This window comes from Pseudonaja textilis, chromosome 2 (assembly GCF_049901715.1).
Source record: "Pseudonaja textilis isolate UNSWEBS1 chromosome 2, rPseTex1.2, whole genome shotgun sequence".
Taxonomy (NCBI): domain Eukaryota; kingdom Metazoa; phylum Chordata; class Lepidosauria; order Squamata; family Elapidae; genus Pseudonaja; species Pseudonaja textilis.
The window spans coordinates 19210561-19238439 of NC_141991.1; the positions used below are offsets into that span (position 1 = coordinate 19210561).

At 44.3% G+C, this 27879-nt stretch overlaps 1 protein-coding gene across 1 annotated transcript; it reads right to left on the reverse strand.

Annotated features, from left to right (window-relative positions):
* Positions 1-72: 72 nt before the first annotated feature.
* Positions 73-27711, reverse strand: GNL1 (G protein nucleolar 1). Its single transcript, XM_026720755.2, has 12 exons — positions 27426-27711; positions 20746-20914; positions 19991-20127; positions 18127-18278; positions 15195-15266; positions 12249-12447; positions 10987-11082; positions 9534-9731; positions 7325-7503; positions 4339-4501; positions 3067-3207; positions 73-530 (listed from the first exon to the last, which is right to left on the reverse strand). Exons 1-12 carry the CDS (start codon positions 27499-27501, stop codon positions 235-237), a joined length of 1878 nt encoding a protein of 625 aa, XP_026576540.1. The 5' UTR covers positions 27502-27711; the 3' UTR covers positions 73-234.
* Between the last annotated feature and the right edge of the window lie 168 nt (positions 27712-27879).

The following is a 27879-nucleotide window of genomic DNA, read 5'->3' on the forward strand; positions in this document are numbered from 1 at the left end:
GGAATGGAGGTTTGCTGGAATGCTGACACTATGACAAAAGAGTTCAGAGCAAACAGGCTACAGATGTGTTCCTAATTCATCTCTCCACAGCCACAAAGATGGGCCAGGAAATAAACATCACCTTTATTGATACACAGCGGCAGCTCCAGAGCTGGGGAATGCACAGCGGGGGAGGGCGGCTGGGTTGGGCTGGGCAAATCTATCACCCGTCCCTCAGTCCAACAGGGGAAGCGGCTAACATTCATCCTCCCCAAGCAAAGCGAACAAGTTCTGAGTGGGTATCTTTCCCTTCCTGGGAGGGGCGGACTGGCTGGGCCCACTCTTGGGGGCCGAGGGGGGCTCCTCCTCTTCGCCTTCCTCATCGGCATCCCGGTCTTTCTCTTCGTCCTCTTCCTCTCCCGAACTGGAGATTTCGTCCTCCTCCTCTTCCTCCCACTCGTTTTCCTCCGCGGAGCCCTGCTTGTCTTCTCGGCGATGAGCTTCCTGCAACGCTGCAATCTCAGCCGTTTCGGGGTGATGCTCCCACATGGCTGCAGATAGAACAAAAACAGCAGTAAGAAACAAAGCATCCATCGCTAGGGACGGTCTTAGGCCATCTTCTCTCTATCCCAGGGGTGTCAAACTGGATTTCTTCGAGGGCCGCATCAGCATTGTAATTCTCCTCAGTGGGGCCACTGAGGGAGAGGGTGGAGAGGGGGTGAGGAGACAGGATGGACGCCTCGTGCAGCAACTTGCTGGCCAAAACGGGGCATAGGGAGGCCCTGCGCGACCCTGTCTGCCCTGTTTTTGGCCTGAATGGCCTCCTGCAGCACTTTGCTGGCCAAAAACGGGCTGTACAGAAGCCCCGTGAGGCCCATTTTCGGCCTCCATGGCAGAGGTGGTATTCAGCAGATTCTGACCAGTTCTGGAGAACCGGTAGCAGAAATTTGGGAGTAGCTCAAAGAACCGGCAAATCCCACCTCTGACTGGCCCTGCCCCCATCTATTCTCTGCCTCCCAAGTCCCAGCTGATCGGCTGGGTCTTCTTTTGTTGCCCAGCACAGGAGAACGGAGCTGGAAAGCAGATTACAGGGGTCAGGGGAAGGAATGGGGATTTTACAGTATCCTTCCCCCAGGAGTGGGGAGGGAATGTAGATTTTACAGTGTCCTTCCCCTGCCGTGCCCAAAAGCCACACCACACCCAAGAAGCCATGCCCACAGAACTGGTAGTAAATTTTTTTTGAATCCCACCACTGCTCCATGGCCTCCTGCAGCACTCTGCCGGCCAAAAACGGGCCTTGCGGGCCTCTGAAGGGCCTATTTTTGGCTGACAGAGTGCTGCAGGAGGCCAAAAACAGGCCTCCCACAGCCTGTTTTGGCCGGCAGAGGCACCATGGGCTGAGAATTGCAAGCATTGAGTTTGACTCACCTCATCTAGCCTAAGCCACTATTTCTAGCAAAACCTGATCCCTTTGGTACAGCTGTCTTCTGGTCCCTTTATGGAAAAGAGCCTGTAAAAGAGACCCTTTTTGCTGCAGAAAAAGGCTGAGCCTAGCACAACGTTTATGCTAATACTGTGCATAAATCATTCTGCCTCATATGCTTCTGATATTCCCAGCACGTAGGAAGACATGTCAAAATGACATCTCTTTCGCCAAGCGTTTAATTGTTCATTATTTTGAAAGTGGATTCTAATTTTGGTTTTCATTGTACTAGTTACACTCTCCATTAAATTTTAATTGCGGTGTGCCACCTTGAGCATAGTCCAGAAGTTGGGGTACACATTGAATAATAAAAGGCAAATATAATCGTAAATTATAAATAAAACCGGACAGGATGATGGTGTTTCCAAGCACAAATTCCACTTTATGCTCACTCTCAATATTCATTTCTGAGATTTTGCTAGCATGGCTCAAATCATGACCACCCCTACACAGGAGTCAACATCCAGAAAATATGTAATGAAGGAATTCCATGGAAGATATTCTCACTGCTTGCATGGATCTCCTTCATGTTTGACAGCTGAGCATTATGCTGCTCATACATTTAATAGTCATGAAACAATGGACTTTTAATGGACATGCAATTGATACCAGTACAGGTAGTCCTTGACTTATAACCATTCCTTTCGTGACTGTTCAACCGTGACCACGGTACTGAAAAAAAATGGCTTATAATCAGTTTTCATGCTCACAACTGTTGCAGCATCGTCATAGTCATGTGATCAAAATCCAGATGCTGGGCAACGGGCATGTGTTTATGATGGTTGCAGTCAACTAAAAATTACTTCTTTGGTCTTTTTGGTTGCCAGTAGAAAGGGAGTGGGGGAAAGCAGTGCATTCCTTAAATGCTTCAGATAATCGCCTTGGCAGCCGAAGCTGTTGGCACGCATGATTATTACTGGAGAGCGTGATTGATGATTCTTAGCTACGGATTTGTCTCATTGGAGAAGGGGGGTCAAGGGTGAAGAGTCGTCTGCAACCAGGAAATACCAACATGTTAACTCCTAATAAATCAAACTTTTTTACTCTGAGAGATGCGGGTAGAGACTTATTATTTGAATGGGGGTGCATGTCAGAGCCTTGACAGTTGCATTGTCCCAGAGTCATGTGATCAACTTTTGCAACTTTTGCAACCTTCCCAGCCTGCATTCGACAAGTAAAGTCAGTGCGGGAAGCCAGAGTTGTTCAACAACCACATGATTCACTTAACAACTGCAGCAAGAAAGGTTGTAAAAATGGGGCAAAACTCACTGAACAACTGCCTTGCTTAGCAATGGATATTTTGGGATCAATTGTGGCCATATGTCAAGGATTATCGGTATTGAGAAAAACAAATGGGAATTTATCAGGATATGATCATCCTTTCTAGCAATTATGCATGATTCCAGGCCAGCTAGATGTGAGTCCTTCATAAGGCCTTGCCTATTTGCCTTGACCAGTTTTCTCCAGCCTGGAAACCTGCCAAAGATGCTGGATTCATAGAGAATTACAGAAGTCCCATCTATCTGAAGAGCACCAGGCTAGAGTTCCCCACTTCCCTTTGGAAGTGATGGAGAAACGGCTTAAAGAGGCATCTTGTCGGACACCTTTCTGTGACGTGTAGCCCGGAGGTCGCATACAGACACAGAGCCGTCCATCGACTGCGAGGCGTAGAAGACTGTTGGCTGCTCGGTAAACATCATTCCGGGCTCCTTTGGCTGTCTTGTAACCTCGTTTCTCAGCCCAGGCTTAAAAACAAAGAAGAGGATGTGAGGGTTAGTGCCAGCGTTCCAAGTAACAACGTCCAAAACAGACAACTCCAAGACAATCACTTCCTCAAAGTTCCATTTTATTAGAGAGGTCATATTGGCAACATCTGGGAAAACCCGAATTGGAGAGTTCTGGGTTTTTCCTTCTTCTCCAAAAGAAAATCAAAGATCCATCCCCTGCCTTCCATCAGTCCATCACATGGCCCAATCTGTTGTTGTCCGCCGGCGGCCTGCAGAGCTGGCAGCAGAGTCGAACAGTGGACAGGACCATGGGCCAGTTCTGGAGTCTGGGGAGGGCTCGGACGAGGGATCTGTGTCCGACACAGAGATGGGGCCAGGGCCATCTGAGTTATGTGTGGGCTCCAGAGCCTCCAGAATCTGATATCAACAAGGCAGAGGAAAAGGGGGAGCCTGTTCCCAGTGTGCGCTTGTGCAGAGCTGCCAGAAGGCAAAAGCAGTTAAGACAAATGGGGCGACTCGGGAGTAAGGCTTGGAGATGATTGGCCCCTCCCATAAGACATAAAGGAGGAGCAAAAGGACATGAGCCTTTGCAGGAAGCAACTTTGTTCATTCTGGTTGGTTTAAAATCTGAAGCTCTGTGTTGACTTTGAGCTCCTTTTGGCTTTGTAATTTAGTCGATGGTACCATTTCAAGGAAGATAAAGGAGGATGCTTATCAGCCTTATCCCGAAAGACTGTGGCAGACTTCTGCGGGACTATTCATAAATTGTTTGGGACTCATTACAGGCTGTGAATGCCTATAATTCACAGCCATTGAAATTTTTTTTTTAAAGGGTTTTGGAAACAGCGTGTGATTGTTACTGTCTCAGGAAGCCTTGGTCAGAACACAATCATGTCTTCATCCCATCTGGAGACTACCCCCAGTCACTGCACCCTTCAGGTGCAGGGTCAAATGTCCTTGACTCTCTTAGAAGGAATGTTGTTGTGGCTAAGTATGCACTGCTCCTTAAAAAAAAACCCTCCCAAATTCCCAGGCACTAAATATGGCAGCCTAGAAGCTCCAAAAGAAAAATGGCTTCTCAGGCTGACAGGTTAAAGCCACGTCGGACATCCAACTCAGCTGGAGAAATGGTTGCTTCAGCACTGTTACCTTCACATACATCCCAGGCACACCAAGGGGGTTCAGGCTTGCCAGGTTCGGCGTCAGGATGCCGCAGCTTGAGCAAGGCCTGCACTGGAATCCGGTTAGCCAAGTACCCCACAGAAGTATAGGGCTCCTGGATCTGAGAAATAGGGTAGATACCAGCCAATATCTGAAAAATTAAATCAAAATAAGAAGGATTTGTTACTTGCCAAGGGCTGCTACTGGATTTACTTTGCAGGTGTTGGCAGACTAAAAAAAATGGAGAACAGAAGGGAGGGGTTTTTTTAAACAAAAGATACAAGCCTAGCCCAAAACATCCTTTCCTGCAACACAAGACTCATCTGTCAGCTATCAGCAACATTGAGTCATCCCGTGCCTCTCCCAACTAACACCCCTGAATTGCATAATAGAAGCTCAGAAACAAAATCTCTCCTTCAGTCTTTTTTCTTCTTCTCATCTTTATAACGTTTTATAGAATAAAACACAAAAGCAAATAGTAGGACGCAGTGGGGGGTGGGGCAGAAAAGAAACAAAAAAGCATTGACTTCCGACTGCCTCTGTTGCAGTAGAATAAACCATTAACATCGAACCTCAAACTTCTTTGCTTTTCCATAATAAACTAGCCATTTCTATCCCAACGCATAAACCTAATCAGTAAAAACAGAGGCAGGCAGGTGCCGGTTGGGACTGGTTTGCCCGTACCGGTAGTTCCGCCCACTGGCTGGACCCGTCTACCCACCCCGGTGCTATCCCGTCCTATATAGCTCACTCTCTGGCTCGCTCGCTCCACCCACGCAGCCCTGCTGATCTCTGTGCCTCACCTGCTCTATACATGGCGGATGCCCGAGAAGGTGTGCTGGAAGCTGCACGCATGAAACTGTGGTGTTTGAAGCCCAGCGCAAGCGTGGGAGGCACACACATACTCTCAACATTTTGGGGTTCTGCGCTAGGCAAACCAGTTGTTAAATTATGTGAAGCCCACCTCTGAGTAAAACCCAAAATCAAAGGCTCGTTTTTAAAATCTCTCCTTCAGTCCGATTAGGAAGCATGCTGGGAAATTATGATGGAAAAATGTCATGCCCTTGTTCTATGACAATTAGAGAAGAGTATCCCTTCCCTTGTTAAAAAAAAAATCAATATTTTGCCTACCAGGCTGCACTGCTGGGGCAGGGGATGTTCCATGGCTGCAGCAGATGAGACACCCAGATCAGAGGGGGTATTCAGCCGGTTCTGACAGTTCTGGAGAACCCATAGCGGAAATTTTGAGTAGTTCGGAGAATCGGCAAATACCACCTCTGACTGGCCCCGCCCCCATCTATTCTCTGCCTCCCAAATCCCAGCTGATTGGCTGGGTCTTCTTTTGTTGCCCTGCACAGGAGAACGGAGCTGTAAAGCAGGTTAGTGGGGTGGGGAGGGAATGGGGATTTTGCAGTATCCTTCCCCCAGGAGTGGGGAGAGAATGGGGATTTTATAGTATCCTTCCCCTGCCACGCCCACCAAGCCGCACCATGTCCACCAAATCACGCCCACAGAACCAGTAGTAAAAAATTTTGAATCCCACCACTGACCCAGATGCTCTTTGGTGATCTCCTATACCGGATCTCCTATACTGGAACATCTGCTAAGAAAATGAAAAGTTTTGATTTCAGTCTGATTTATTATTTTTTTCATTTTCTTAGCAGATGCTCCAGTACAGAAGATCCAAGTTTGTGATACTCTCACCAAAGAGCATCTGGGTGTCTCGTTTTCTGCAGCCATGAAACATTCCCTGCCCCAGCAATGCAGCCTGGTGGGCAGAATACTGATTTTTAACAAGGGAAGGCACATTCTTCTCTAATCATCATGGAAGAGAGCATGACGTTTTTTCCATCACAAATCTTCCTGAATGTTTCCTAATCTGTCTCGGTAAAAATATGTTGAAGTAGCTTTACATAAGGCTTCATGGGCTGAAAGGAACACTGACAAGAGATTTGCATTGGTACTTAAGACCTCCCAACTGTCTTTTAAGATCTTTCCAGTTGATTCACACACGTATGTCCACCACTCAGATCTAGAGGCATCAGCAAAATAAATGGGCTTTTTCAGATTAAACATCCTCAATTATTTTCCTTAGTTCTTAGTCAAAGGAGTTAAGAGAAGCACAGAGTTGCTCTCTCTCAGGCCGATTCACCTCACACGGTTGTTGTTATTGTGGGGAAAATAGGATGAGGAAGGTGCATTAAATATGTTCACCGCCTTAAGTCATAAAGGCAGGATACAAACCAATAAAATTGCCTCCTATAGTGATTTTCATCAAACACTACACTAGCATAGGAATCACAAGCAAACTTTCCAGTTAGCAAAGTAGGCCTGTCCAGGCCTTCAGTGACAATTCAAGAAAGGGGCTTCAAAGTTCATAAAAACATCAGCAAAGTAACCGCCTGCAATTTTTTTGCCGCAATCGTTCCCTTAAACGATTGAAGATAGAGGGAAGCTGGACGAGCCTGAAAAAAAAGACATGGTGACTACATAGTTGCAGCTAAATGATAAGTTTGTGCCTCTGCAAATGTCAAAGCCTCTTTTTTGACATCAAATCTGACTTTTCCACTTGGATCGGTGATAGGATCCGTCTGCAATACTCTACCAGAATTGGCTGAGTGATCAAAGGATGTATGAACTCACAGGTATAATACCTGCATGTGAAGAAACCCTAGAAAAATCACTTAAATTCTCACTATCTTTCAAAATGCGCCATGAGTTGGAAGAAAATTCAGCTCAACGTTGGGTTGGTGAAACTCCTTTCTAGAGTCTAGAGAGGTCTTACTGCAGAGACATAGAACAATAGTCCAACTATTTACAGTATAAGGATATTCAATCCTTTATGCACCCGCTCACAAACTCCCACAGCATTGGAGTTTGACAGAAACACAATTCGCATTTATATTCAACTATAACCCAAGTGCTATTCCCGCTGGACAGGAAACCTTTACTTTTTCCCTTTTCCAACTCTTACCTGCTGTTTCTTGTCAACAAGAGACGGGAAGATGAGCCCTGGACAATCGCACAACTTGACCGTGGGTGTAAGGAAGTAGGTCTGGAAGTACTTAGTATGACCGGGAGTGCGGGAGACGCTCACCACTTTGCGGCCTACCAGCCCATTAATGAGGGAAGACTTGCCCACGTTGGGAAAGCCTGTAGGGAGGTGGAAAGGGAAGGACAAAATCAAAATGGCTCCCATCAACTCCACCATTAATTAAAACCGTTGGCTTAAAAAGTTTGCTTGGGGGACCCTCCAGTTCTTCCACAAAACAAAATGTTGGGCCAGATGGTCTGCCTCAACTTCCTTGCTTATTTATTATAACAAACTGATATAGCAGAAATCAGCTTCTCCCTTTTTCTCAGCCTGCATGGCACAACTTCCATCTATATATCAACTAAACCAGGAATCTCCAAACTTTAAGACTTCTGGACTTCAACTCCCAGAATTCCTCAGCCAGTCATACCTTAAAGTTGCCAAGTTTGGAAACTCCTGAACTAAACCATGGCCAAGTTGCCTTTTCATCCATTCAAAACCTTAGCTAAGAACAAAGGAGAAACTACAGTGGCTATTTTAGCACCCCTAATCAGCAATTTATAATGCTGTACTGCATTCCACGTTTTTAGTTGTTATTAAAGAAAACTGGGATTTAATGGACTGTTCCAGGGAAGAAGTGCCTACTCATCCCAAATGTCCATTAAATATGAGACTGTGAAATTGAAATCAATCTGCATAAGGGTGTCATGACACAAATTATGCAAAATCGTAACATGAGTCAGTCTGCTTGATTTGCACCTGGAAGCCGTGACGTAAATCAATGTCATTTGCATTATGGTACAATACTGCAAATTATGCAAAATGGGACAAATAAGAAATGTTGCTTTTTTTCTATTATATATTTGCTGAGCATCTTGTCTGGACTACCTCAAGTACAATGAACATAGCTATTACAGTATTTCAGAGGCAGGGGAATGTCTAGACAGAAATACAGTCCACCATAACTGAAAACTCCTAAAGAGGAGTCCATTAAATTGAGGTTTTGCTACCCTACTGTCTGATCTTACCTTTCCTTGTGAGGGGCTCAGGGTGGTTATCCTCATAATAATTCTATGAAATTAATTAGGTCAAGAGAGAAAGCTGGCTGCAACTTTCTGTCACGAGATCCATGAACAAGAGAGAACCTGAACTCAAAATCCCACCAAGAGGAACCCAACACTTTAGCCAGTTCCTTAACCTGCCATTCAAAATGTGAATTCAGTAGGCATTAGAGAGAATTCTCAATTTACAGCAGATCATTCAATCGCCATTTGAAGTTATGGCACACTTTTAAAAAGCTACTCACGACCCTTTCTTAACATAATTGTCACCATCATTCCTGCATCATGTGATCATATTTGGGTATTTGACAACCAACTTGCACTCAAGACTGGTTACAGTGTCTGTGGAAATTCTCAGTCATCCAGGTCATGGTTGTCCCAAAAGTGCTTTTTCAAGAGGCAACTGGACTTTCTTTGTTTTTCTTTGAAGACATTTCATTGTCATCCAAGAAGCTTCTTCAGCTCTGATTGGATCCTGAATCCTTCCATTCCATTCTTCACTCAGATCTGAAGAAGCTTCTTGGATGACAAGCAAAATGTCTTCAAAGAAAAACCAGAAATTCCAGTTGCCTCTTGAAAAAGCACCTTTGGGATTGGTTACAGTGTTCTGCACTCATATGAACATGATGTGCGATGTTTTTTTTGCCATTTCCTGGCCAGAAAATGCAAAAACACCATTGGATATGCTGGATTTGTTTAATAACCATATGGTTGACTTAACAACCATATGATTCAATTAACAACCGTGGTGAGTTGCTTTATAACCATTGTTAGAAACAGTCAAAACTTTAAGCCCGGTCAGATGGTGCTTTGACTTACAACCACAACAACATACAACCAAAATTCCAGGCTCCATTGTAATCGTAAGCAGAGGACTACCTATACTTCCAAAAAAATATGTATACCATTGCCCTATCAGTAACACACCACTAACTGTGTGTTTTGTATGCAAATCTGGACCTGTTGTAGTCCATGTCCTTCTTCGGCACCTGGGAAGCAATTCCACCAAACCTCCTCCTCAAAAGTAGTCCTAGAAATATTAGAACTGTTACTACACTCCTGCTGAGTGACTTTGAGGGCAGACTCACCTACGCAGCCGACTGTCAAGATTCCATCTTTGTAGAGTTCCTGGGAGATTCCACCACCCTCCATAGCTACATCTGAATGATGCTCCACCAGCACGGTCATACTTCGGTCATCTTCGTCCTCTTCCTCAGAGTCATCCAGCAGCAGGCCAGCACCGGCAGCATCCCGCTCAATCTTCTCCTTCCAGCTATTCAAGTCCACTGTCAAAAAGAGGGGGGAAATTACAATAATAGCAGAAATGGCCAGCTACTTGAGTACGGTGGGGGGTGAAAGTGCTGGATTAAAAACCAGGAGACAGTGAGTTCCAGTCCTGCCTTGGGCATGAAGCCAGCTGGTTGTCCATTGTCCTTGTCTATCACACCAATCCACCTCATAAGAGAACTTGCTCTGTGTGGTGCCTTGAACTGGGCAAATTCTGTGAGAAGGGGAGATAGAAATCTAGAAATAAATAAATAAATGAGAGCCAGTTTGGTCTAGTGTTTAAGGTGCTGGCCCAGAAACCAGGAGACAGTGAGTTCTAGTCCTATCTTAGGCATGAAAACTGGCTGGGCCAGTCACTCCCTCTCAGCTCAACTTACCTCAAAGGGCTGTTGCTATGAGGAAAGGGGGAGGAGGAAGAAGTATTGGGTATCTACCTCACCTTCAGCTGTTTATAAAAATTATAAAGGGGTAAACAAATAAAATTAAACTTAAAATGGGCAATTTGTTGCTTAATATGTATGTCAAATTAAGTGAACGAAATCAAAACGCTCTGTCAAGCCCGAAATTGACATAAGTGTGGCCATTTTAGTTAGTCTTAGTATATATTCTTTTTCTTACTTTCTCTGTGGTAGTCATGGAGGGAAGGGTTTCGGGCTTGCCACATTCCTAAGCAGGGAGGAGTGGAGATAAAGAGAGTTGTTTTGGCTAAGTGATTCATGGGAAACGAGCTGTCCATGCTCGGGCCCCTTGAGGTGAAGTTTTATGACATCAAGCAACATTGAATTACTTCTATTGGAGAATGTGACTTTTGGGGGTTGTTTCTAACTTTTAATATTATGGGGTAATTCCGGGTTGTGTCAGATCTGGAATTACCATGGACTTTGCCAATTTGATGCTTTCCTAAATAAAAGAACTTGTCTTGGAAGATGGACTTTGTTCTTTTTAAATGGATTTCATCGCTTGAAAATCTGACATTATTCCAGATCTGTATCGTGTGACCTTGTTAAAACCATTTTACTCCAAATTTAATGACAAACTGGAGAACGCTTCTGAGTATATGAGCTAAGCCAGAGATTATTCTTTAGTCAACTGAGCCAAAGTGGATGGGTTTCAAGGAAAAGAAAATGGCTTATTTGAACCCTCAACTTCTGACACTTTTCCTTGCTAGCCCCAAAGTGAACCATCCTGGCGCTGACTTTTAGGGAGAAATTTCATCTCAGGTCAAAACAGACCCAAATGTGAAAGCAGTCACACCTTTGCCAGCTGTGATAATCTCACAGGAGCTGAGTAGCTGATTGGGTCCCATAGCTGTGCTCCAGCCCTTTCGACGCTTCCGACGTTTTTTGAACACTGCAAAGAGAAAGAAAGAAGGCAGAAGGTCCCAGGTTAAGATTCGAAGCCAAAACTTTAGATAATATCTGTGACATGTGAAGTAGTGGACAGGGGAGGAATCAAGGCCACAAACCACTCAGGGTTCCTGGGAGGTTGCTGAGGGGTGTGTGTGATATAAATGTAACAAACCATTATTAATAAGAATGATTCTGATAATGTTTACATTGTTGGCTGGCCAGTTATTTTGAATACTGGCCAGAAGATAGAGAGGTCCTGAATATCCCAACAAACCCAGCTGCTTCTCCTCACATTGATCTTGTCAGGATGTAGCGCTTCCCTGACCCTACCTGGTCAAAAAGAGAAACTACTAAGAAATCTCAAGATGTGATTAAAGAAATATTCCAGAAGTTGTTGAAGGCAAACCACTTCCACACAGGGAGTCCTCAACTTACAAGCATAACTGAGCCCAAAATCATGGTCATAAGTCGTGCCAATTGTAAAGGGAGTCACCACATGACTGGGCCCAATTTTATAACTTTTTTTTTTTGGCAATCAAGCAAACGATAGTTGTTAGGTAAATCACGATAACATGACTGTGGAATGCCATAAACGCAAACTTCCTCTTGTAACAAAAAAAGAAAGAAAGAAAGAAAAAAGAAAAGAAAACAAACCATTACAGCTAGTCCTCGACTTATGACCACAATTGAGCCCCAAATTTCTGTTAAGTGAATTTTGCCCCATTTAGACACTTCTTGCCGCGGCTGTTAAGCGAATCACTGCAGCTGATAAGTTGGTAACCCGGTTGCTAAGTGAATCTGGCTTCATCATCTATTTTGCTTGTCAAAAGGTCACAAGAGGGGATCACACAACCTCAGGAAACGGCAACGGTCGTAAGTATGAAACAGTTGCCAACCCCCGGACCTTGATCACACGATCATGGGGATGCTATAAAGGTTGTAAGTGTGGAAAATGGTCATAATTCACTTTTTTCAGTGGCACTGTAACTTTGAACCATCCACCGTAAATGAACTGTTGTAAGTCGAGGACTACCATTTCTCTCATAGCATACATAGCATAGCATTGTGCTATGCTAAGCCTGTGACAGCTCAACCAATGCAGATTTACACTGAACTACAGCATCCACTAGTAGCCATGAAAATTTATAAATGTATTTCAGAAAATACCTGCACTGGGATCTTGGTCTTGCTGTGGGTAAGAAGTGAAATAGATCACGTGGATCTCGGGGAACCGACTCTTGAAATAATACTTCCAGGCCACCACCAGGGCTGGTGGGGCCAGATCAATCTTATTCAGTACCAAGATGAGGTTTCTCTTCATTTGCTTGGTGACAAACTCATAGAGGGCCGGGGAGAAGTTGATGACCTGAACAAGAAAGGTTTGAAAAAGGGAAAAGATATAATGGGGAAGATTCAGAAAAATAGGGCATCATCCTGACTGCAGTTTTCTAGAAAGAATTCTTGGGGGGGGGGTCTTTTAATGACCCCCTAATCTCTTACATTGGGGTGGAGGTTGGGGCAACTGAATGAAGCTTGAGTCTTTACTGGCCGGATGCCCTTCCTGTCACCAATGCAGAGTTCGCAACAGATAATTACTCATTGTGCCCAGAGAGAGAAATATCTGCCGCTATCTGGGATCAAACTCTCAGCCTCCTGATCGTGAGGCGAGAGCTCTACCCCCTAGGCCACTGCACCACTCAATTTTCTAGAAAGGATGGTTTGCTTAATTTGAGATGACAGGAAACTGAAGGTGGATTTATTGAAATATAGTCTCATCTCTGTTGGCTTTTATTTCTTTCCAAACATGAATACAGGTAGTCCTCGACTTACAACAATTCATTTCATGACCGTTTGAAGTTACAACATCACTGGGAAAAGCCACTTACGACCGTTTTTCACACTTACAACTGTTGTAGCATTCCCCCATGGCTGCGTGATCAAAACCTGGATGCTTGGCAACTGACTCATATTTATGACGGTTGCAGGATCATATGATCCCCTTTTCCGACCTTCTGACAAGCCATGGGGGGGTGGGGGGAGAGCCAGATTCACTTAAGAAATATGCTACTAACTTAACAGCTGCAGTGATTCCCTTAACAACGGTGACAAGGAAGGTTGTAAAATGGGGCAAAATTCACTTAACTGTCTCACTTAGCAATGTGAATTTTGGGCTCAATTGTGGTCTTAAGTCGAGGATTACCTGTACGGGACAGCTAAACTAGATGTTGCTGTATGCCTTTTCCCCTTTCTAAAGACCTGAAGGGACAATGCCCTGAGATCTGCATGTATCTGTGCCTTCTCTGCACAACTTGGACTTATGGAAAATTAGAATCCCGTATGTTAACATGAACACGAATGTGGCTCTTCAGATGCAGTTAGTAATTTAAAATCTATGCTTCTCTAAAACAGTGCCTGGAAACAGTGGTTGTTGTGGCCTGACAGCAACCAGCAGATTCGGACACTGAGGAGGTTGGGGAGGAACATGAGTCAGTCCTAGAGTCTGGGGAAGGCTCCGACGAGTGCTCTGCGTCAGAGGCAGAGATGGGGCTGGGGCCATCTGACAGTTATCAGCTGCCTTTGGAATCGGACATCAGTGAGGCAGAAGAACAGCTGGAGCCTGTTCCCAGTGTGCGCATGCACAGAGTTGCCAGACGAAGGGAACAGCTGAGGAACAAGGGCCAACTTGGGAGTAAAGACTCAGGTGTATGGTAAATGGGCCCTCCCCTAGAGTATAAAAGAGGAGCAAAAGGGTGGTGGGGCTTTGCAGGAAACAAATAGTTCATTCCAGCATGCTTGCCAAGTATTGCGGCGTCTGAAAGATATAAGCCTGGCCCCTCTACAAGGCTGATAAAGGTCTGTAATTGGGAACAATCATGAAAGACTGTTGGCTGGGACTTTGTTGGAGAGGAAATTCATTGTAAATCAAATAAAAGGGGTTTATCAGGGTGAGGATTCAGCTTCGTGCTGCTGGGGGAAGCCTAGGTCAGAACAGTAGTTTCATTTTTGGCCTCAAGCAATTTGCCTTTATTATTGTTACAAATGATTCAAGGTAGTGAACATACCCTACATACCTTCCTCCTCCTATTTTCCCCACAACAGTAATCCTGTGAGGCTGTAAGAGAGCGACCGGGCCCAAAGTCACCAGCTGGCTTTCACGTCAAAGATGGGACTTGAATTTAGGGTCTGCCGCTTTCTAGCCTTAGGCCTCGACCGTTAGACCAGACTGGCTCTCTTCCTTAACCATTTGTCTTCTTTGTTGAGGCTGACTGATGTTGCCATCCAGCCACCTTTCTTAGGACAAAGATCAAGAGCCCTGGCTTTAATTTCAGCTGAACAAACCATGACTCATTGGGGCATCAGGTCATCCTTTTTTTAGATATTTCCTCTCCAGATACGTCAATGCCTTCAAAAGTGGCAGAGCTTCTAATGTACTAGAAAGGTTCTAAAAAATTCAGAGAGAGACATGCCTTCCAAGGCAAAGATCTGTCTACCTTGAAAGCACTCGTGTCGACCTGTTTAGCACAGCCAAACCTCAGGAGCTGACTGCAGGAAATATTTTATGACATTATGTTATGACAACATAATATGCTTTACGACAATTTTTATGTCGCAAAATGTCTTATAAAATCTGCTACATTTCAAGTTATGGTCCCAGATTTTGGATGGATTCTGTAAGTCAGCCCATTTTAGATATGTTTGATTGGAGGTTTTGCTCTGATATGAGGGTGCACCATTTCACCCAGTTAAAGGTTACAGACATGGGAGTTTTAGTAGTAAATAGATAGGTGTTATATCACAGGGCTGGCCTCTTCTATCAGGTGTCCCTATTACTGTCTATTGTCTCTTGGTGAATAAAAACCTCTTCGTCCCATCATTTAAAAGTGAAAGAACTCCGTCCATTTAGGGCAGAGTGAATGATCAAACATCTCCAGATCTTTAAAGCCTGGATGAATAAACAGCATGTGAATTCAACAACTACAGAAGAAAATTTTTAAAAGGCAAATAGAATGCCAACACCTGAGTCTTCCATGCCACTCTATTAACACCTGCAGAACAATTTTGGGTGAATCCAAACCCACGGAAAACTGCAAGAGTCATCAATAAGTTTCTCACCGGGTGTCGAATGTCTGTAATAAGCAACACGATGTCTGACATCTCCAGGACACGCCATAGCTGCCTCCATGTCTAGAAAAGAAATCAAGGCATTAAAAAAAAGCCTTCTGTAGAATTTATCTTCCCCTAATGAGCTGGACACAACAACTCTGACCAGGCTCTGTATTACTAATAGAACAGAATCCATGTGTAGTTCAGGGTTGAACTGCTCTCGGAGTTTGGTTGCTTTCTTGAAAACATTTCATTGCCCAAACTAGGTAACAAGTGTTGGAACTTCCACAATCTAAGAACTACCAACTCAGACAAACAACACAACAGTAAACAACAGCCTAACCAAGGAATCACCACTTCCACAAAGCCTGTATGTCAGTACAGATAGTCCTCGACTTACGACCATCATTTATGTTGTTAAGTGAGACGTGCAAGCGGGTTTTGCCCTATTTTACCATATTCCTTGCCACAATGGTTAAGTGAAGCAGAGCACCTGATAAGTTAGCAACCCCCGTTGTTAAGCGAATCTGGATTCCCCACTGGCGTCGCCTATCGGAAGGTCGCAAAAGGGGATAAGGCACATGACCTGGGGACATGGCAACGGTCATCAATACGAACCGGTTGCCAAGCACCTGAATTTTGATCGTACGATCGTGGGGATGCTGCAAAGGTTGTAACTGCGAAAAACGGCCGTAAGTCACATTTTTCAGCGCCGTTGTAACTCTGAGCAGTCATTAAATGAACTGCTGTAAATCGAGGACTATCTGTATGTATGTAAAAGGGGAGCAAGCCTTAACCCCCTTTGTAGCATTGGTGATGTTACCTACTCGTTGTAATGAAACATCTGCAAGAAAGCAACTAAGCTCAGAGAGCAGCAAGAACCCCACAGATTTTGTGCCCCTTTCAACTTTTCTCCTTGGAGCCATATAATTAATATTACCCAATCAATCCCAGTCCTCAAATGGTACAGGGCTTATTCCAAGAAGCTACAAATACAAGGACACCCCCAAACTGATGGCTCCCCTCCAAATGCGCGGACTATCAAGACTGATGGACAGCCTTTGATCGTTGCAAATTAAGGGAACTGAATCCAGTGTCCCGGGTTGACGAAGGGGCAGAATCAGCACAGGCATACCGAATAATTTGGCATGTGTGACATGTAACGGATGCATTTTACTAGCTTTTTGTTAATGTGTTGCACTATGAAAAAAGCCCACATCCAAGCAAGGGTAATAAACATGCAAAGATCATGAGATTTTCCATTCTGCTATATTGTAAGCCTCTTGTACAGAAACTGAAAAATATATCCTGGATACAGAAGGAAAATGAATACATTTCACTAACAGGATGGCGTGCGGAGAGACCAATTCCGATTGTTAGTTATCTGCAACCCCCACATAATTAATATTGTTGATCACCTCTATGGCTGCATGGCTCTTTCTAAAATCTAATTACGTATCCTATACATAATTAGATTTTAGATACAGGATTTTACATAAGACTTTACATAAGGGACGCTGTGGCTTAGTGGCTAAGGCGCTGAGCTTGTCCATCAGAAAGGTCAGCAGTTTGGCGGTTCGAATCCCTAGCGCTGCATAATGGAGTGAGCTCCAGTTACTTGTCCCAGCTTCTGCCAACCTAGCAGTTCGAAAGCCCGTAAAAATGCAAGTAGAAAAATAGGAACCATTTTGGTGGGGAGTGTTCTGTGTGCCTTCAGCGTTTAGTCATGCCAGCCACCTGACCATGGAGACATCTTTGGACATTGCTGGCTCTCTGGCTTTGTAACGGAGATGAGCACTGCCCCCTAGAGCCAGAAATGGCTAATGCGTACTGTATGTGCAAGGGGAACCTTTACCTTATCCTAGACATAAGAAGACATACAGCTTTCACACAGCCCAGGTTCAAAGCTCGCCCAAAAGAGAAAAGGAAACATTTTTCAACCCAGACAGTGCTCTGAGTCCTGCCAAAGGAGCCTCTTGGGCTCTGCCATGATACCATGTCATCACTGGCAGGTGGACAGCTGAAATACAGGTAGTCCTTGACTTAAGACCGGTCGCTTAGCAACCATTCAACATTACAATGGACCTCCCACACATACAGCCCAAAAAGATATTTACAACTCAAGATTCAAAATCCTATTGGCTGCCCCGTGTCTGTCCGCCATGCCCCCCAACCCAATTACAAGATGGCATTTTAGGCACTTAGCAACTGGCCTGCATTTAGGGCTGTCTGCAGCACCCAACATATAATTAGAGATTTGCAATGATTTTTGCCAGAACCCAGCATATATTTCCGGTTTCCAGCAAAAAGCATCCACTGTGGCCCAATGGGTTCATTTAAGGAGCCATGGTGGCACAGTGGTTAGAATGCAGTATTGCAGGCTAACTCTGCCCATTGCCAGGAGTTCGATCCTGACCGGCTCAAGGTTGACTCAGCCTTCTATCCTTCGAGGTCAGTAAAATGCAGATACAGATTGTTGAGGGCAACATGCTGACTCTGTAACTTGCTTAGAGAAGGCTGTAAAAGCACTATGGAGCAGTATATAAGTCTAAGTGCTATTGTTATTGCTGACCACACCATTCACTTAACTGTGGCATTCACCTAACAACTGCAACATTCATTGAACAACCATCATGTTCACTTTCAACAACCTCCGCAAAAAATGTCAGAAAATTGGGTTGGTCACGTGGGTGCCTCAACTTATGACAGTTATAATGTGCAATAGAAACTCCAGGGTCCGTTATAGTTATTTAGTTGAGGAGTACCTGTAGTCAAGTGTTGCCTTGCATTCTGAGGTTTAAGGGATATATATAGGAGACTTAAATCTCTTGGGGGTTTAAGGCATGCGTTTTCTTCCCCAAAGCTGATCTCCAACGCATCCTGGGGGCTTGAAATTGGCTGCCCGGGGGTGTGATACAGCTTAGATCTTCCAAGGGCTTACCTCCAGATTGTGCTCAAAGTAACTCAACTGGTTGGGCTGGAATGTACTATAGATATTCTCAAGATACTCCCGGAAACACTTTTCCTCTCGGGCCAACAATTGATCCTTGCTCATTTGGTAATTCCAAGGGGGACGTTTAGGAAAATCTAGTACTATTGGAAAAAGAAAAACACAAGAAGCGTCAGGAAAACCTGCCAGCATCACGAAGGAAGTGAGAATAAAATCCGAAGGGGTTACAAATATTCTGAACCAAGAAATGTACACCACCTCTTATGCTCTTTCTTCTCTAAGAATGCACCTGAAAATCAGGCAATGCAAGTCAATGTTAGAGAAGGATAAGTTATGTCTTGATAGCAGTTCTCTGGTTGCTACAGTAATGACATTAAATTAATTTTGACTGAGAAAGAAGGGACCTTATCACAAGAAGGATGATACAAGTGGTCCTCAACTTACAACTATTCATTTAGTGTTTGAAGTTACACAATGGCACTGAAAAATGTAATGTCATGTCCCTGTCAGAGTCTGAATCCGAGGAGGAAAACATACAGCTGACAGGGGGTGGGAGTGTGGCTCCATTGGCTGTGGAGGAACCTGGCAAAGGGCAAAGTTCAGCTGAGCAGAGCAGGGGAGAGGTAGAACAAGGGAGAGGGAGTTCAGAGGAAGACCCAGGCCCACCCTTTTCATTCTAGGGCACGCAAGGAGGAATGGAGAAGAGAGCAACGTGGGTTGTGTGGCTTATGGGGGAGGAAAGGGCCCTGATTCCCTTCATTAGCCACATGTGGGAGTGAGAGTTTAAAAGAGATGCATGCTGAGTGTGGCAGCTGCTGAGAGCAAATGTGAGTTTATCTTGTGTTGACTTTAGTTATCTGTGTTCCTGGAGTCTTCCCGTTTGAGTTATTGCTGTGCCTTCACATCTGGAATTCTTGCTCCTGCCCTGCAAAGCTAATTACCTCCTTTTGCCTTGATTGGACCTACAGTTTTTGTTGACCATGTTTTGGACTTGATTCTCTGTAGCCAAAGGCTGTTCCTAGGAGAGTTTTTCTCCAGCCAGAAGGTAACCAGGACATTGGGGGCAAAGTTGGAGCTAATAAAGGGACTCCTACTGATTATCTGACTGTGTTGCCTTTGTGCCACACTCCAGGTCATCACAAGTAATTTATGACTGTTTTTCACACTTACGACGGTTGAAGCATCCCCATGGTCACTTGATCAAAATTCGGACGCTGGACAACTGGTTATGACAGTTACAGTATCCCAAGCAAAGTCAATGGGGAAGCCAGATTCACTTTACAACCGTGTTACTAACTTAACTATTGCAGTGGTTAACTTAAACAGCGGTGGCAAGAGAGGACGTAAAATGGAGGAAAACCCACTTAACAACTGTCTCGCTTAGCAAACAGAAATTTGGGGCTCAGTTGTGGTCCTAAGTCAAGGGCTAACTGTATTAAGAACGGGAAAATTATCAAAGACTCTAACGTAGAGTCAGCGCAGTTGGGCCAAACCAGGATCTGCTATCCAAACCAGCCCTCCCCAACTTCATGTCCTTCAGATATCTTGGGATTGGAACTTCCAGGTGTTTTTTTTTTCCCAGCCAGCAGATTGGAAAAACCCAGGAAGCGATTGACGCTGCACTGCGTTTAGAAACAGACGGAGGAGCAGAATGTTGGTTGCTGAACCTTCAGACTCGTTCATGCGTTTCAGGTAATTAAAAGCTCCTCATCGTAAACGGATCCCCTGCCTGAAGCAAGACCTCCAGGGACCAGGAAAGCAAGAAATGGCAGGGGGAAGGCAGGAGGCCAGGAGAGGGAAGCCCTTCAGATTCATCCACCCACCAAGAAGCTTTTTCTTGATCATCTTCACCTACCTGAGCCAGTCTTGTAAACATCTTCTATGTCCACCTCTGTCTCGATTTCTGGCACTGGTTCCAAGATTTTCTCCCGGGCAATCTTTTTCCTCCGCTCCACTTCCTCTCTGCTTTCCCGCTCAAAGTGCAGCCGGTATCTAATCAGTAGAGAAAATAGTAATGGATGGACTTAGTGGAGGGGTCATTCTGTGAGGCCTTATAGATCAGGGGACCCCAACTACTGGGCCCCGGACCGGTACCGGTCCGTGGATCATTTTGTATCGGGCCGCAAAGAATGAAAGTAGGGCGGGCTCTGCCATCTTGTTTCGATGGCGCTTGAGAAAGTGCTTCCGGGTGAGCTTGTTGGTCGTCGGTTGGAAAGCGGCATTTGGGTGCTGAAGGAATCCTCGCGCCTTAGTTTCGTCGAAGAGGGAGGGGGCGGCTTCGAACGAAGAGCCGTCCCGATGGCGGTGGAGTCTCGCGTTACTCAGGAGGAGATTAAGAAAGAGCCGGAAAAGCCCATTGACCGCGAGAAGGTACAAAGGAGGAGTTGAAGGTGGCGGGGAAAAGCGGGGGACGGCTGGCTGGCCGGTCGCTCGGCTCGCCTTGCCTTGGTCGGGCATGCTGATGCCGGTACTGGTCCATGGATTGTACTGGTCCATGGTACAAAAAAGGTTGGGGACCACTGTTATAGATAACCCTCACAATAGAGAGTGGCAGGCTCGGAGGGAGGTGGCCTTTAAAAGCTTGTTCGCTCAGAAATCCTGGGTTATTACCTGTTGGGATCATAGCCCCGTTCACCCGGCTTGCGGATCTGAGGCTGCTGGTTGAGCTTGCGAACCTGCAGAGAGAAAGACTCGCTATCCGACGTGTCCGTGTGCTCCTCGTGCCGATCATGACTGCCGCTCCGGCTGTTTGAACTTGACCTCACGCCATCTTGAAAGCCTGGAAGGACAACAAAAGGAAACCCAGCAAAGAAAATGAACCTATCTTACATGGCGGTCACGATGCTTTCTTTCAGCAACGATTGCATTTGATTGCAGGACAGATGCAAGCTATGTAGTACTCTACAGTTTTTCAAGTCAGAGCCCAATCAGTCTTAGCCAGCTTTTCTTTTGTGTGTAAGCTGCAAGCCTACTCTAATCTGCTACTTGTGCCCAGTTGTGCTGCCTCCTTTCTACATAGCCAAGGGGCATGGCTGGAAAACACTGATTGCCACTTGAGTTAACTACGTCTTCCTCTGCCACGAAAAGTCAAGGTCTTTGTTTGATAGTATTGTGAGCTTCTCAATCTTGGCAACTTTAAGACCTGTGGACTTCAACTCCCAGAATTCCATTGCCAATTGTAATTTATTGTAACCCATTGTAACTTATATCCTGTTTCCCATTCTTAAGAAGTAAAACATCCACACTAGTAATAACAAATACAGCAATAAAACTATCCAGGGGCCCTCAAAAACGTGCTGAGAGGAACTGGAATGTTCTTTCTACAAGCAAACAGCCTAGAAGTCCTATAAATCTCTGAGCACAGGAAATCTATAACTCTTCTCAACCTTGGCCTCTTTTAAGATGGGTGGACTTCAACTCCCAGAATTCTCCCAGCCAGCATGCTGGCTGGTGGAATTCTGGGAACTGAAGTCTACAAGTCTTAAAGAGGCAAAGGATGAGAAACACTTGAGATGAACTAGGGTTTGTTTAAGCAAAACAACTTCAGAATCCAGCTCGCAGCAGCAACAACATTTGTGGCTCCAAATGTCACTGCAATCTAACAACAAGAGGTTTCAGCTGCTTATGAGAAGATGCAGAGAACACGCAAGCTGGGAGAAGTCTAGGCTTCTTAGCATGCATAATGCTCAAACAAGGTTAGCTAAATGTCATGAGAACTTGGGAAGAAACTAAACCTAAGTTGGACTGGCATTGCTGGGGGAAGCAGCCTTAACATACAGGACCTCTAGATTCCAGTTCAAACTCCAAGAATCAAGAATCAAAGCAGAAACCAAAAAATGGGAACCTAGAAACAGACAACAGAAAAAAAATGGAATGGCGGAGATTCTACCCATATTTTCTGGGGGGTGCAAAGTGATATTGAAAGCAAGGAAACAAAACTACTCCAGAATGCGTGGGTGCTGAGAGGAAACAGAATAAAAGAAGCTATTTGTGGTAGGGGAAAGAAGGCTATTAGAGAGAGAGAGAGGAAAAAAATCTAGTTCCAATAAATAAAAGGAAGGCTAGAAAGGAAGTGAGAGGGATGAGACAATAATTGGCAGATTGTTTGGATTTGCATTGTAAGATTCTGGATGAGCTCAATGCTTCGACCTTGATGGGAGAAGCACAAGGAATCATTGTCAGAAAGATTCTGCAACAGGTTTTCTTGATATTATGATTTTCTACTCAACAGACAGAGAGATGGGACTCAGCAAAGAAGGGGTCAGCATTCTTGCTCTCAGCTACTCCCACCCCTCCATATATCTAGATCAGTGTTTCTCAACTTTGGCAGCTTTCAGTTGTGTAGACTTCAACTTCAGCTTCAGCCTGGCTGGCTGGGGAATTTTGAGAACTGGAGTCCACACATCTGAAAACTGCCAAGTTTGAGAAAAGCTGATCTAGATAGATTGCAGGTAAGGAAAACGCTTGGCAGGCCAAGGGTTCAGGACACAAAGCAGAAGAAGAAGCACAAGATTCATTTCCTCCTTCATGGAAGGCAGTAGACCACCCTAAATGAGACCTCCTCCCAAAGGATTTAGATGCATAAACACAGTCTGTGTATATGCAATATTAATGCACTTTTGTCTCCACAAAAGTGCAAAATAAATAAATAAACACAAAAGGATAAAGGAAACTGCTCAAAAGCAACTCTATGTATCTTTCTTGGTTTTTGGGGCCTTACAATTAACAAGAAAAGATAACTAGCAGATTATAAATTATTTTAAAAAGTACCAATGGATACTTTGCTACCTGGGGGAGAAACCAGGTGGGCCAAACAGGTCAGCATACGTCCTTTGGAAAGAGAATAATAGAAGATGACATCCACATATCACAAACAACATTATGTAGACTTGTCTTACTTATAGATGGGGAGAACTTATTATAATAAGCCATTGCATTCATTCAACTCACTTCTGGACTACCTGTTGGCTAACTTGCATGGGAAGTCAGCCAGTTTGATGTAGTAGTTAAGGCACCAGGGTAGTAACTGGGAGATTGTGAGTTCTAGTGCCACCTTAGACGCGAAGCCAGGTGGGTGACCTTGGGCCAGTCACTTGTCTTAGACCTAGAAAGGATGCAAGGGCAAATGACTTAAGAAATCTTGTCAAGAAAATGACAGGGACATTAGACAAGCAGTTGCCAGGAGTCAAGACTACCTTGAAAGTACCAACAACAACAAAAGGATGGTAATGGCTTAATTAAAGGAGCCTTCAACATTAATTGGATAGCTATAGATGGCAAGAAACTCCATGTGGATCAGGACTACAGTATCTGGCTTGCAAAATTTCATATAGCCATGTATGGCAACAAAGAGCTGACATATTTCTGTATCTCTTTGCTGCCATCTAGGGACCTTCTGGAATATTTCAGCACTGACCTGATACTTTCTGTATAAATGGGCAAAATAGGAGGTGAACTATGTTCCTGAGGGGGGGGGGGGGGAATTAGCCGAAGCTACTAGCACCTTTTCCAACTAACTTAAGTACTTTTTATTAAAAGCCATAAGCTCTTATGAGCTGGAACTCTCTTTATTAGATACATAGATGCATATGATGTTGTTGCAGTTCATGAAAGCGTGTCTGTTACAGTAATACATTTTGTACAGATGAGCAAGTAAGTTATGATACCATGAAAATGAAGTAAACGAATAGAGAACGGAAACACTGTCAATACCTAATTGCAAATGCAAAACTTGGCTGCAGGAACTACAATTATAGAGAAAGTATAGACAGCCAAGATTGCTTCTAAAGAATAACCCGACTCCTTCAAATCACTGTTTTCTTTTTAATTCAAACACTGTTGTGTTATTCATTTTTCCTTTAATCAGAATGCCCATTTTCAGAAACCCAAGGAAACCCTGACAATCTTGATTTATGCAGATCGACTCCTCAAAGAAATGTAAACTCTTTTTCAGCAAAGACGTGTAAAAGAATAAATTCAGGTGTATGACAGGGATATTTCTTATGACAAAGATGCGATAATAAAGCCTCCTACAAGTTGCGTTCAACTTCTAGAACAGGGTTTTTTAAAACCTGGATCTGCCAGAAGTTGATGGTTGCTATGAGAGACTTAAAAATAAGAAAAGTCCATCATTCCTTTTTTGCCTTTTTTTCTTTTTTTGTAAACAAACAGGTTCTGCAGCCTGATTTTTTTTGAAAATCCTCATCTTAGACATTTCATGGAGTAACCCATCATTGGGGGGGGTGTAGAAATAACACATAAATTGTTATCTGTTTTTTTCCTTTGGTGACTTCCCAATCTAGCTTTCAGTTATGAGATCTCCCAGTGGCCTCCTCTTCTTGTAAAAACTTCTCCTGACCTTGCTTAACTTTGTGGTCTCGGCTAAAGTTAGTCTGGCGCTATTCCCTGTAACAAAGGAGCTATCAAAGCTCCTAATCATGATGACATTATATAAAGCCACCCTGAGCAATGTGTCCTTCTGAATCCTTCTAAATATGTCTGTTAACCAGTTGTTTTTCTGAATTGTTGAAATATCTCTGCATCTTTACACCGCTTCCAAATTCCACAGATTGGCAGCAATGCGGTTGCTGGCTATCTGATCTAAAAAGCTTAAACATTTTAAAAAGTTAGGCACTGGGGATGTTGCCTTCTCTGGGTGGCTCTCAAACTAGGGTGAACTGCAAGCAACCCACAGTTCCAGCTCTCTCAAAGGGCTGAAGATCTATATGTGTATTCAAATGCCTTTTAGCCAAGATACTCACTTATTTTGGCAATTACTGGCTTTTCGGTAGCTACTGTCTGGCCTTAACTTGACCCTTGCTGGAAACTAAGCAACTATTGCTTAGACTGTTTTTCTCTTTTGAAAAATGTTATTTGTGGTTTTATATTACTGGAATTGATACTTTACCATTTTATCTTGAATTGCCCTGGAAGGACACTGCTGTGAAAAGCTGCCCCAAAAATATGTTCTTGGCACCATTTGAATTGAATGCCAAGCACTTTCTAGACTCTAGTGTACTACAGAAAAGAGATTATGATCATCAGTTAAAGGACACACGCCTACTTTCCCTCTTTCTGTTATGTGTTTGAACGCTGCCAGACAAAAGTTTTGCTTCCAGCCAGCTGCCCATTTAATTCCCTGCAGTGTTATTTCAGTACTATTAGCACACAATTCATAACCCCCCCCAAAAGCTTTTGTCATCCTACTCCTGATGGTGAAGGCTTAGCTTTTTCCAAAGTGTTCAGCACAGGAACCATTTACATTCCCCCACTCTCTCTCCCCTAATTGCAAAGACAATGCTCTCCTTTGCAAAATGTCCTTGGTTACTTTACCCAACTACATCAAGAGGCTCCAGTGTTTCTCTTTTGCTCCCTCTTCCAAAGATGCTAAAGTCAATAAAATCTCCCAGGCAGCCGAGACCACTCCTAGTTTTAAATATACTCACATCAGAAATTATTGCATTATATGATTATGAATGGCTCACAGTTATTCAGTTATACTACCCAGTGACATTGTCACTCATGCAACTTCATTTTTAAGTGATTTTTTAAAAAAATTGATGTCCACACATGTCTGCCTGTAGGTAAAAAGCTCCACGTTTCTGTAGAAAATAATTACTTCAAGACCTAATTCTGGATTGAAAGCTTAGTCCCACATATGCATCACCGTCAACCATCATGAGGAAGAATATGGAACATGCCTGTGCAGTCGGCAACCCACCACACTAAACACAGAACACTCGTCATGCATGACAGGCCATGAACGACTCAACACACTGCTTGGTTCCGTAACCCCATCTGCTTTCCTTCCTGCCACTTGGGATCCCACTTAGCTTGGCAGGGAGTTGCAATATACACGGGCGTCACATGAAATCTAGAAACTGGAATCCTAAACAAAATTCCATGCAACAGACACGTTGTGCAGCAGGATTCAGGATTGCTGCCCACATAAAAATCTTGGATTTGTGACAACCCATCCAGTACAAATGGCATTCTTATCATTGCTATATTGTTCATTAGATTTTTGTCCCACCCCATTTTCAAGGTACTTTGAATAGTTCTCTCATCTCCCTATGACGTCAGACTCACAAAAGCTCTATGAAGTAGATCCACTTCAAATCTTTGGCCCAAGGTTACTTAGGGAGGTTCATGACTGCTGACATTTAGACACAAGATTGACATTTCTAGTACATTTTAATTATCACACCATACCCATTTTCTTTAATATTAATTCCCCTGTCTTCTAAACTAAGGCCTTATAGGACAAGGCTGGGAGATAATTAATAAAAAAAATATAACTAGGAAGAAAATTAAATGAAACAGGAAAAGTAGAATATAATGAACACCTACGTGTGTGTGTGTGTGTGTGTGTGTGTGTGTGTGTGTGTGTGTATTAGAGGCAAGTGCTGCTTCCCATGTCTGAAATATATTTCTTCTCCTCAGTTTCTGAGAAGAGGTTGTACCTCTCAATGGGATAAGTAGTAGTTCTAACAAGCAGTTTAAGTGAGAAAAAGAGAGAGTGATATAATACCCACTGCATTGCAGATATTAGGGCAAAGAAATCCAGCTTTACAAAGAAACAATTATCTCCCAAGTATAACTTAGAGGTCAAAGGAAAAGTAATTCTGCAAAGGTTTAGGAAGATGGCCCGGATTTATTTTGACAAAGATTAAAGCAGGAAAGCAGAAGCCAGAGACCGCTGCTTTTCCTAACATGCTCAAGTGGTGGATACTCTTAATTTTATCATGAAACAGGGAGAAGGGTTAGCTGCTTTGAGAAAAAGTTGATGTTTACGTGCAATTGCACTGTGAAGACATTTATGTGCAATTGCACTGTGAACACACTTTCCTAGCAGTCACCTTAGTTAAATTTGGGCCAGCTTTCTTTTTTTTTTTTGGCTTCAGATTTTCCAGTAGACAAACCTAAAAGAGAGAACCCTCAAGTGCTTTCTAAATATTTCTCAGGAAGGCTTTTGTTGTCTACAATTAATTTCTCTCCATATAACCTCAAAAGGAGGGAATGGAAAGGTCACACTTCTCTCCCCGCGTCCCACCCCACGCCCCCACCACCAACCAAAACTGCTTCACTCCCCATGGGTGTCTATGGATGATAATCAGATAAGGGGCAACACCCCGCTCCAAAACGCCATGGGATATCCGCGGGAGAGGAAAGGGGTGGGGATAATCCAGGTGCTAAGGACGGTCCTGCATATTCTCTTAAGGAGGGAGATGTTTCCAGATGTTTCTTGGAAGGAGAGGCGCCCCGCCCCCGCCCCGTTTCCCCCTTCTCACCCTGCCGCTTTCGCTCGCGTTTATCCTGCAGCTGCTTCTTCTTCTGCTTAGCGCTGAACGGCCTCTTGCGGGGCATGTCCTGTCCCGGCTGCCGTCCCCTCCTCTTTCCGCTCCTCCAACAGCACCGAACTCGCAGTCCCGGAGTGGTGGGGGGGGGGGAAGGGGAGGAGCTAAAAGAAAATTACTCCTTCGGCGGGGAGAAAAGGAACCAATAAGCTCGGAGGAAGGGGGTGGAAGGACAGTGAGAAGGGGAGGAGCCGGCTCGAACTAAAGAATGAGAGTGCGTGACGCGTAAGGTGGGAAACGGTTACGGGAGGATGGGGGTGACTGGGGCGAACCATTAAGGGCAGGCGAATGGGGGAGTGGGGGGAAGAGATTCGAATGTGACGTGCTTGGAAAAGAAATGACAGCAACGATTATGGATTGTACCATCGAAGGCAGCAAAGCCTGAGTT

Excerpts from the sequence above, each read along its gene's own strand:
- GNL1 (XM_026720755.2), bottom strand. The coding sequence starts at position 27,501 with ATGCCCCGCAAGAGGCCGTTCAGCGCTAAGCAGAAGAAGAAGCAGCTG. Across the intron at positions 12,448-15,194 it reads TTACAGACATTCGACACCCG|GTCATCAACTTCTCCCCGGC; the intron begins GTGAGAAACTTA and ends TTTCTTGTTCAG. Across the intron at positions 11,083-12,248 it reads AGACCAAGATCCCAGTGCAG|TGTTCAAAAAACGTCGGAAG; the intron begins GTATTTTCTGAA and ends TTCTCTTTGCAG.